The sequence below is a fragment of the Rhinoderma darwinii genome, chromosome 4, assembly GCF_050947455.1.
Source record: "Rhinoderma darwinii isolate aRhiDar2 chromosome 4, aRhiDar2.hap1, whole genome shotgun sequence".
Classification (NCBI taxonomy): domain Eukaryota; kingdom Metazoa; phylum Chordata; class Amphibia; order Anura; family Rhinodermatidae; genus Rhinoderma; species Rhinoderma darwinii.
The window spans coordinates 359,935,274-359,947,217 of NC_134690.1; the positions used below are offsets into that span (position 1 = coordinate 359,935,274).

Sequence of the window (11,944 nt, forward strand, 5' to 3'; positions counted from 1 at the left end):
CTCATTGAGGATTGTTCTGAATTGACAAATGGCACCCCAGTGTGTTGTAGGCAGCAGTTCTGAATTCATGATACTAATGCTTAGATTATATAAATGTATTTTCTTATATGAACCTATGACTATTATATTTAAATATACTTAACTATATTCTTTAGCTATATTTTACCAGAGAGTCAATAAAATGGTGCAGAGACTCCAACATATCAATCAAATGAAGCCTAGCTCTGTGCATCTGTATACAGTGAACCATGCCACGCATGCCACTAATTATTACTATACGTCACGAGTCACTGACCAGATCACATGACTAACTACCATGTTAAGTAAATGTCATCGTAACCGCTGTTTGGTTGTTTGTCCGAATGCTGCAAGCATGTGCCCATTAAAGTTTTATTTGCTTGTTCATTTCTACATGTACTGCACGTTTGTGTATTAATTTCTGAGCTTACGTTTTTTAGTTACGCTGTTATGTTTTCAATGCTCCAATGAAAAGTGACTATCCACATGTATATGTTTAGTGTATAAGAGTAATGTAGAGTGTTGGCTTTCACAGTCCGCTTGTCATTTATTACAGCTCACATACATGTTGCAACAGCCACACGTTCAATGCTGCTTTCCTATAATTGCAATGATCTGATTTTTGATCAGACCGAGGTTATTAGAACACCCTATCGTTATTGCGTACATATAGTATTAGATTCTAAGGAAATGTGTGTATATATACTGCCACTAGCCCTTTAAAAGTCATGAGAATGACATTTAGCGAGAATTTATTGTAACAACTCATTTGAGATTAAGGAACAGAAGGTCTTGTTCATCTATGTAGATCTACCCCATTATATACAGTCCATTTGTTAGGTCAGGCAGCAACTTGATTAGTTGTCTTATATGGGTCCGTTCACATGGCAGATTTTGCTTTGCGGGTCCCGCGGCAAAATCCGCCGTGGATTTATTTCTGCCGTTGACCGGAAGATACCTTCTCCATTGACTTCAATGGGAGGTTCGGGTGGAATCCCCCGAAGATCGGGGCAGGACGCTTCTTTTTCCTGCCAGCTGAAAAAATCCGCTAGCGGGAAAAAGCATCCAACTTCCGTTGAAATTAATGGGAGGCTGAGTTTTGCAGCAGGTTCCGCTGCAAAAGTTCCACCGTGTGAGCATAGCCTAACTGTTACTACTTTATAGACGTTAGATGTTTTCCATTTTTGTGGAAAACTGGAACATCTACCATTGAAGTCTCCAGCACTCCCAGTGTTAATGGTGTTATAATTGACTACACTTTTAATCTCCCTGGCCATACACTTTGTTGCTTTCATTTTTGATGTTTCGAGTTACCCTTTGTCTTTTGCCTCTGAGCTTTGTGCATTTGTTTTTCTGTACATTACACAAGTAAGGTTTATACATGTGAGGTATCCGATTTAGATTTTTGCTTAGAGAACGTCCAAAAGCAAATCTCTAAAACATTTCTGATACCAGATTTAGTAGTGTAGACTGTCTCGTATGTCAGATTCTGTGTTAGGCTTAAAGGGGTTTTCCCATGAAGGACATTTATGACCTATCCACGGGATATGTCATAAATATCAGATAGATGTGGGTCCCATCTCTGCATCCTGCACCTATCTCCAGAACGGGGCCCCCTAAACCCCGTTCAGCCGCTCTGTGTTGCAGCTGAATGAGGTGAATTCCGACCAAGAAAAAGGTTACATGGTCGTAAATTTGCGAAAACAGCGTTACTTGCTGAGCTACTCTGTTTCCATAACTCCCATAGTAGTGAATGGCAGTTACGGAAGCATTGTAACATGCGAGCTACGCTGTTTCCGTAACTGCTATTCAGTTCTATGGGACTTACAGAAACAGCGTAGCTAGAGTTATTCTGTTTTCGGAACTCACGACCATATAACTTTTTTTTTTTATTGTCGTAATTCACCTCATTCAGAGCAAAGTATGTTATACTACCCTTAGGGTCCTCTTCGGCCAGTGTAAACGAGCGCCGATCACCGAGACAGCTCGTTCAACGGCACTCGTTTGCTCCTTTCACACGTAGCTTTGTATGGGGACGAGTGCTCATTACTATGATCGCTGTTTCCCATACGTTTTATCATGTCGGTAGAACCTCTCCCAGTTTACACGGGATGTGCTGCCCACAACAATAATATTTTAGGCTGCATAAACTATACAATCAGTCGAAGAACGAGTATTTGCTTTTTCATCGGCTGATCGTTGCCTTTTTTGCACGGGCAATGACAGATAATTGGCCCGTGTAAAAGGGCTTTAATACTTATCCATACCTGTTAAAGGGGTCATCTTCTTTAAGCAACTCCTCTACATTTGTCCTATTACAGCCCATGGCGTTTCACATAGGACAGGACCCCCACTAATTGTCAGAGCAGAAAGCCCCTGGCGGACCTTGTGTATCTGTGCATTACTCAGACAACATATTGACTTCAATTGTTCTCTGTTTTACTTCATGCCGATGCCCCTGCATGGGAAATTATCAGCTTATCGTTAGGGCAAGTGTATGTCAACTGATTTAGCTGTAGTTTAATGTATTTATACTTTCAGCGCAAATCTTGTTACAAATTTTTTTTGGACTGCACAAAGTTTTTGTAGAAGACCCTCACACTGTATCAATGAAGAGCTATTATGAAAGCAAAATAGTGTTTGAGTGGGTGACGCATGCCCCAATTTTAACCAATAATGTTTTACTCTTCTTTAATACCATGTATGCTAATGTGCGCTGTGGACGTGGTGCCCGGCTTAGTAGATGGTTGCAACCAACTGATCTTCTGTAGCCCTAGAAACCAAACCATAAATTGGCTTCACAAATCCTTAATGTAAAAATGTTTAAAATCATCTGCAGATCCGTCTTTAAAATGCACTTGACAAGGTTGTCTTCATGAGGGCATATGGGTATCATAGAGAGAGGACCCCCCTCTATGATCCGGAATAGAGAGTCGCTCTGTTAGAGCAGCTCTGGTGGACTCAATCATATGATTGGTCACTGTTTAAAGAGGCTCTGTCACCAGATTTTGCAACCCCTATCTGCTATTGCAGCAGATAGGCGCTGCAATGTAGATTACAGTAACGTTTTTATTTTTAAAAAACGAGCATTTTTGGCCAAGTTATGACCATTTTTGTAGTTATGCAAATGAGGCTTGCAAAAGTCCAAGTGGGTGTGTTTAAAAGTCCAAGTGGGCGTGTATTATGTGCGTACATCGGGGCGTTTTTAATACTTTTGCTAGCTGGGCGCCCTGAAGAGAAGTATCATCCACTTCTCTTCAGAACGCCCAGCTTCTGACAGTGAAGATCTGTGACGTCACTCACAGGTCCTGCATCGTGTCGGCCACATCGGCACCAGAGGCTACAGTTGATTCTGCAGCAGCCTCGGCGTTAGCAGGTAAGTCGATCTTACCTGCAAACGCTGATGCTGCTGCAGAATCAACTGTAGCCTATGGTGCCGATGTGGCCGACACGATGCAGGACCTGTGAGTGACGTCACAGATCTGCACTGTCAGAAGCTGGGCGTTCTGAAGAGAAGTGGATGATACTTCTCTTCAGAGCGCCCAGCTAGCAAAAGTAGTAAACACGCCCCGATGTACGCACATAATACACGCCCACTTGGACTTTTACTTTTAAACACACCCACTTGGACTTTTGCAAGCCTCATTTGCATAACTACAAAAATGGTCATAACTTGGCCAAAAATGCTCGTTTTTTAAAAATAAAAACGTTACTGTAATCTACATTGCAGCGCCTATCTGCTGCAATAGCAGATAGGGGTTGCAAAATCTGGTGACAGAGCCTCTTTAATACTATATTTCCTCTGCATTGGCCGCCTCGCTGGTCGTCCAATTTTTCCTGGGGTCAGCAGATCACCCCAGCAGATCCAAACTGAAAAGGGTTGTTCCTGCTGAGAAAACCCCTTTGATTTAACCTGTTGTGTTCAGACTCTTTTAGCAGGTCAGGTGAAGGAATCTAAAGACAGTCAACTAGCCCTTCCCCTGCAGAATTTTCCACACTCCAATCTCTTGAACAAAAACAAATATATTTATTTTATATCTAATACTGACCGATATTCTATTAAAGGGTAAATAATAATGATTGTCTGCATTAATTACTTAAGCAGCGATAAAGCTATGGCACCTTGCTTTATTTTCTTCATGGCATAAAACAGGACTGGCGGTGTGTGTACTAAATAGTAAGTAGCTCAGAGCTTCCATAACTTGCTAATCTCACTCTTCAGGCTGCTTCGTGATACTAAATAGCAACATAATAGTAAAAATGAATTTCAGGGTGTAAGTCATATCCTTAGATAAAAATACTAGGAATCCATAATAATTGAACGGCTCCTGGAGACGACTTCAGCTTGACCTGTCACCTGCTGGATAACTTGGCTCTCGAAGCCATCCTGGTCACAGTGGGCAGCGAACAACCAGAACAGCAAAAGCACGCGATGGGCAAGGCCTTGGTTCTGTCTTTGTTTTGGGGGTAAATAGTTGTGTGGTGTTGAGTGACTGTGGTGGTATCTCTCGTCCCTTCTTAACTTCAATCCAATTTACTTAATAATGATCAATACTATAACTTTGGTTACCAAACAATTTATCTCACAATTCCTAATTTCCCATCTGCTCTCCTGAAAATCCAACCTAACCAGGATGATGGAAGTGGAAATGCATGGTGTAATTTCATTTTAATCTTTGCATGTCTTCTGATTGTTTTACCTCTGGTAAAATAGGAGCATTTTCAGAAACAAGGCCATTGACAAACACGTTTCTGACAATGCTTGCGAGAACAAGTGTGCTGACCTGTTATGAATTCCCATCTATCGTGTGGTGACAGGACAGAGAGAGTGGCTGCCGTACGGCACTCTTTTCTGTAACTTACTGATGGCTTACCCTATATTCCGGAAAAAGGATTGACGTACAGTTATGCACAGTCCGCACTCCCTGTGTTTCACGTCTATAAATTATTACTAATCGTATTGATACATCTAATTGTTTTTCTGCTTATTTATACTGGTGTAAAAGCAGATTTGCTGTACTTCAGTCCTTTTATGTAGGCCAACTGCAGGCAGCCACTTTTAATGGTTACAATGCAGCAGTGTTGAATAGGCTATAGGTAACCATCTTAAAACTTGCGGTTCTAAAAAAAAAAAATAAAGTAAAAAAAAAAAGTGTTATTTATAGAGTTCTATTATGTTTTTAGATGGCAGAAAATGCTGAAACCAATGAAATGGTTAATGGATCCACAGAGCAAAGGTCAAGTTCAAAAGAATCCAGTCCTATCCCCTCGCCTACTGGTGACCGCAAATCGAAATCGGGAATGCAGCCTCAGACAGCCTCCACTTTGCCAGCCAAGACGCAGGATATGCCTACTGCTCAGTTTGAAGGTTTCTTGCATCGCAAACATGAATGGGAGGCACATAATAAGAAAGCCTCCAGCAGGTACATTAAATTGTGTTTTTTGTAAAAACATAAAATATATATATATATACATATACACACACTTGTGCTGCAAAATCTAAAACCTAAAGTGCATGTCCATAATACCATATATTCATTTATTTTTTCAACCTAGAGGAACTGTAATCCAAACTGCTATACATTGAAGTCAACTCCTAGGTTCCCTTTACTGTTGACCTCCGGCAGCCAGCATGTTATTTAAATCTGTCTATCCAGGAGATTTGTATCAGAAAAAAGGAGCTCCAGTCAAAATAATGAAATAAATTGGCATAGAATTTTGGACCTAAAAACATCGTCATGATAAAAAGTGGAGATTCACTTTTAAAGTGATTCACTTCATAAATGCTTTCTTTAAAAAAAAAAAAAAAAAAAAAAAAGGAAGTAATACTATACACACTCTCCCACAACTACTTTTCTTCTAGCTTAGACAGCGGAAAACTGTTGCCATTTGCGGAGCTAGGATTCTGTTTTTGGAGAGATAGAGCTGTCTTAATGCATATCAACACATTGCAACAGCTTCTCTCCATTCACAGGATTGTAATCCGCTCCCGTATTTTGACTGCAACTTCAGCATTAAACGCTATGTACACTTTTTTTTTTTTTTAAAGTTGTTCTTTTTAAATTGTTTTAGGGAAGCTGTGTACCAAACATATTTGGCTGGTTTACTTCTTCCAGGCATGCCTTCAGCTTTCAATTTACAGAGGTGGTTATTCGGTGTGAAATACGGACTTGACGTGTGTGTGTGTGTGTGTGTGTGTGTGTGTGTCTAACACACAGGATCACAGGAATTTGCTCATAGACACTATCGTTTTCTATGTATAGAGGAGATATGTAGGAGTTGTATCGGAAGAAAACAAAACATTTTTAATGTCCACTTGAAAGCTGTTTTAAAATTGCCTAAAAGATTTAATTTAAAAAAAAGAAATAAAAAAGCAGCTGTAAAAAGTGTACATAGCCATTTAAGGCTCACCAAGCTGCTCCCTTTTTACCCATACAACACTTGCTTGCAGAGGATGTAGTTCAAGTTATTGCTTCACTTTTTAAATGTTTTTAAAGTAGAATGTGACCACGAAATAAATATTCTCGTGAATCTTGAAGCTCCCAACTGGAGTATGTGTCCTCTCCACGATTTGATCACGTGGTCACGAAGCTTTGAAACCGCTGATAACTGTGTGCTCTTTCTTTTATGTAGATCTTGGCACAATGTATATTGTGTGATAAGTAACCAAGAAATGGCATTTTATAAAGACTCCAAGTCTGCTGCATCTGGTATTACCTACCACAACGAGAGCCCAGTGAATCTGAAGGAAGCAGACTGTGAAGTAGCCACCGACTACAAGAAGAAAAAACATGTGTTCAAACTGAAGTAAGAGGACTCTTCTCTACCCTCCTGCAGCGTCCATTCTTCTGATTTTATCTGAAAACTAGTGAATGTAAAAGAAAATGCTGGATAGATATGGACTGGTTTCCACAATTATTTTGTCGGATTTAGTTACTACTTCCATTACATAAGCAGCCAGATCAGTTGCCACTAAAGGTGGCCATACATATTAGATAAATGTTGGCCAAACCTGCCGATTTTGGTGGGTCCGGCAGATCATCTATTGTGTATGGTGGTGTCCCGACTCTCCCCTGACGGCAGGGGATAGAGGGATCAGACTATTATGAACACATGCACGCTTGGCCGAGCACGCATGTTAATGGGTGGTCGGGAGGAAATAGCTGGTGCCGATCTAAATTGTGTGACCATCTTTAGTCTCTCATTGTATAGTAGTCCATTGGTATTCAGCACTCCAGCCCCGTGGGTCAGTAGGCCTACTTGCTGTTTGCTCTTCTGCAGACTTTTCTGTGGATGTATGATGTCCTTATACACGGAATAGTGGAGGTTTTCAGCAATGGTCGTTTTTCCCAATAATTGACATTTTCACTCTGACTTGAGCGTTTTATGTTGTAAAAATTTATTTTGCAGCATTGTTTATTGTTTTTTTTCACGTATATACAGAGACCTAGAATAGCGAATACAGTGCCCTGACAGTCAGTTAACAGTTAATATTAAGCATCTGGAGATTCTTGTGTATATGAGCGACACATACTGACTTCGTCCAAAATATGTTACAGGCTTAGGATGGTGGTACTGTATATTAATAATCTGAATATTGATTTAATGTGCATCATTTATTCTTTTATTTCTACAGACTGAATGATGGTAATGAGTACCTCTTCCAAGCCAAAGATGATGTAAGTTTACCCTTTACTAAATTGTATATAAGTAGCTCATTTTTATTTAGAGCTCGTTCATACCTGTGTATCGGCTCCACATTCCCCTCTGCTTTTTTGTAAAAGTTTACTAATGGCGATATGGAACATTATATACACTTTTAATATACACATGACCTAAAGTGACCCTTATCCTTCGTTATAAAAGTCAGGGAGAAGAAAGTATCACGTTTGCGGTTTTGCATATTTACCCCAAAAATGTATCCGCTGTAATTTTTTGTTTAGACTTTTTTTTTTTAAAGGATTTCTGTCAGGCAAAACATGTGTTATATACTGGCTGTAGTATATCATGTATTTTCAGTAGAGTTCAGCAGTCCTGTTATGGGGGTTCTAATGGCACTGCACCACTAGTATTCCATTTTGCACTATCTTACTCTAATAACTGACAAATGTTTTTTAATATCTTTTGTGATGGGATGTTCAAGTAACATTAAAGGCCCATGTCTGAAGCTGCACTGCAATTTCAACTTGGAAGATCATTTCCATAGGTACAGATGATGTACAATGTATGCAATATCAGAAAGCATGGCAGATCAAGATTGAATCTGTCAACAGCCCAATTGGATTGTTGACAGACAACTCATGTCAGATTGTGCCAATTTTTCTAATGTCTATGGCCAGCTTTAATGGCTTTCTGCAGATCCTGTGGAGTTATACATTAAACAACCTTGTCAGTGGTTATTACTAAAACCAATCGGTGAACACTTCATTGGCTGACAAGTGACTTGTAATTTCTCCCACAGGAGGAAATGAACACGTGGATCCAGGCGATCATAAATGCATTCTCAGCCGATAAAACAGAGGTGTCTCTGAGCACGCAGAGCACTCCAGCATCCAGCCGGGCCCAAACTCTGCCAGCCAGCGTAACGGTCACCACAGAGTCCAGCCCTGGCAAGCGGGAGAAGGACAAAGAGAAGGACAAGGAGAAGAGATTCAGCCTCTTTGGAAAAAAGAAGTGAACTACAGCCTAAAACAAACAAAAATCATAAACCACTGCACTTCTATAACATTTATTTTTTCTTTCAGTGAAATGTCAGCATGCAAGCTCAGAACCAATACATTACTCCGTGCCTAATGTTCCCCCAACATGATTACAAAAAAACAAAACTAAAATTAAAAAAAAAAAAATATTTATAGTATGCTAAAGAGAAAATGGAGACACACAAAAGTTTGAGGGACATTGGGCATCTGGATGGGAGGACCATTGTTTTTTTGTTTTTTTTGCTTTTTCCCTAAGGCATTGTAGAATAAACCGAAATATTTAAACGTCCTCAATTTTGTGAGGCTGTCTTGACAAGAAACCCAACCTTACGAATATTAAGATATGCAAGGCAGCGGTGCTTTAACTATTGATTATAAGTGTGATTGTCCACATCACCGACAGATGTATAAAGTTCAGACCCATTGTTCACTACCATTCCCACTAGAGAGCTAGCATGGAGTTATTGAGAGAATCCTTCGATGTGGTAGCAGAGTGCAGACACATTGTTTTGGGGGGGGGGGGGGTTTTGCCAGTAGATTGATCGGGCACCTACTTAACATAAGTTTTCAAGCGTCACGTGTGTATTCTCTGAATGTTGGTGTTTAAAAAAAGGATTAGCCGTTTTAATTTGAAAACTTCTGTTTTTTGTTTATATATTTTCCCCCTTTTTTTTTTTTTTTGTTTCTGAAATACACTATATTGTATGTTTCTGATTTAATTCTAGTACAAACTATAACTAGATGTATAATAAACCCTTTAAAGGAATCATTGATGTTAAATGTACAAGTGAAATGAAGCATTTACTGGAACAAAAAAGTAATGTTACTCGATTGATAACTTGCTTGTCAGCTACAGCACTGTGTGTTATAATTTTGCTACATTATTTTGCTATTTGATACATAGTGTGCATTTCTCTGTCGCTGTAACTATTGTAATGAAACTTTACTGCACAATCAGAATGACATTTATTAGGAATGATATCCTCCCAATGACTGGGCCTGTATACCTGGAACTGGCTTTCAGTTGAATGGAACTGTACCTTTTTAGAGTCCGGGTAACACCGTGCACTTTTGACCAATGCTGAACTCCAGCCTCCATTAAGCTCTCCGCCTGCTTGTGGCGTTTGGAGGTGCAGTTGAGTAACGGTCGGGTTGCTGACCCCTTGCTCTACAATTTTGCCCTATCTGTTAAATATATGCTATGTCATTAAATGCTTTTAAAAATGACAGATACTGGAAGACTTCAGTTTCTTAAATTGCTTGATCATTTAGGCTCCAGTGCAGTGTTAATTGTTATTTTTAGCACAAGGAAAATAAATCAATCCCTTTTTTTCTCTGATACTTCAATATTGTGTGTAATCCGATATGAGTCCATTTATATATACAGGATCAGTATAAAACGGTCTGGAAAATGCTGCTCTTTTGATATGCTAGGAACGTGCGCATGGTGTCCTTACAGGGGTTATATTGTTAAGATTAATAGACCTGGTCAACTGGAAAGATTTGACCTAACATGTAGGATGGGGTTCTCAAAAGGTGTTAATATGACATGAATAGAGACTGCACTAAATTATAGGAAGATAAACGTGAGGATCATTTCTGCCTATGGCGGATTCTAAACATTTCTGGGTGGACTGAACGTCATGTTGAACAAGAAATAATGAGACTGATACTGTAACTTCCTGCTGAGCTTGAAGAGCCCTATGATCTCCGTTTTTAGTGGGGAGAACATGGTACAATTTTATAATTACTAGAACCCCTTTAAATTTAGTATGCTCTTAGAGGAAAGCTAAATATTCAAATCACACCTAAAAATATGTAAATATTTTGTGTTCCAAGAGATTATTCAAACTCACACAAACGCCCCCTCTGTGTTTGACTCTAAGGGTATGTTCACACGCAGTGTTTTCTGGCATATTTTGGGGTGTAAACGTCTCGAAGTACGCCTTGAAAAACGCTAGTGAAACACCGACAAACCGCTTCCCATTGAAATCAATGGTATAACTGGTGATTAGTTCAAACGGGGCATTTTTTTACGCCGCTGTTTTAAAAACCGCTGCGTTGTCACTTCTTGAGCTGTTTTCCATAGGGTCAATTGAAAAACGGCTCCTAAAACGGCTTAAAAAAATAAGCCTAAAAAAAAAAACCTTTTCTGCTTCAAAATTGTCTAAAAATTTGCGTTTTCCAGCTCCATAATTTTCAGCTGTTTTTAATTGTGCATGTGAACACACCCTAGGCAACTGGCTGCAAAAAGCCTTCCTCCACTGTTCTGCCTACAATAGGAGACCAGGGACACTAAAGCTGGTCATACACAGAAGATGTATGTTGGCTGAATCTGCCGATTTTCGAAACGACCGTCTGACTATGTAATGCGTCATGACTCCCACCCCCTCAGACACGGATGTCCGGGGAGAGCAGAATCGGGCTGTTTTATTTCGACATGCTAAATCCTTTGTTAGCAGATAAGCCAAGACTCTGACAGTGGCTTTCTCCCTATTAAACCCATTCATGCCCGATCGTGCCCAGCGTGCATGTGTATCGCCAGCTTTTAACCTCACCCCCCCCCCCCCCCTCAGACATCGGTCAGCCAAAATGGAATGGGTAAGATGGAAATTACCACCTGTGTTTTCTGCAATATTTCTAGAAGACTGTTTGTTACAAGTGCTGGAGAAAATCCTATAGACTGACAAACAGTGTGGGCAAGCTCTTCTGTCTTATCATTAATTTCTAGGTTTAGTGTTCCTTTAAGTTGGCCACACATTAGATAGCTGTTTTCCAAACAATCTTTCCCATTCCCCTAAAAACGTGCCTGTTCAATTGAAACACGCCTGTTAAAGGGAACCTGTCACCAGCATTTCACCTATTAAACAAGCAATACCTGGTGGAATAGGGTGAAAAATCATTTTTATGTAGCCTATAATGGTCTTCTTGGTCGGCTCTGTACCTTTTAGTATTCAGTGTTCCAACACCGTATGCTAATGAGCCTGAGTCATATCTTCGTTTGGAAAGACTCATATCTTCATCCCTCAAGTCTTTCCAAGTTAACCCTGCCTACTTACTTTTGATTGACCGCTCCTCACTCTCCCTTAGCACACACGAAATCCTGCGATTGCGCATTGATGTCCTGCTCTGGTGCGTGCGCACATCAGGACCCATAGCATCACATGCGCAGTACCATAAAAGGCCCAAAGTGTTTTCAAACTGTTATTTACGATCGGAGGAGGAGT

The 11,944-nt window shown here is 40.0% G+C and overlaps 1 protein-coding gene across 1 annotated transcript in view; it reads left to right on the top strand.

Annotated features, from left to right (window-relative positions):
* Nucleotides 1-9,944, top strand: part of SPTBN1 (spectrin beta, non-erythrocytic 1) — a 161,727-nt gene extending 151,783 nt beyond the window's left edge. Inside the window, exons 33-36 of the mRNA XM_075863017.1 lie at nucleotides 5,203-5,441; nucleotides 6,652-6,825; nucleotides 7,655-7,697; nucleotides 8,480-9,944. Of these exons, the coding sequence (XP_075719132.1) occupies nucleotides 5,203-5,441; nucleotides 6,652-6,825; nucleotides 7,655-7,697; nucleotides 8,480-8,695 (672 nt within the window). The 3' untranslated portion in view covers nucleotides 8,696-9,944. The remainder of the gene's footprint in view (nucleotides 1-5,202; nucleotides 5,442-6,651; nucleotides 6,826-7,654; nucleotides 7,698-8,479) is intronic.
* Nucleotides 9,945-11,944: the final 2,000 nt, after the last annotated feature.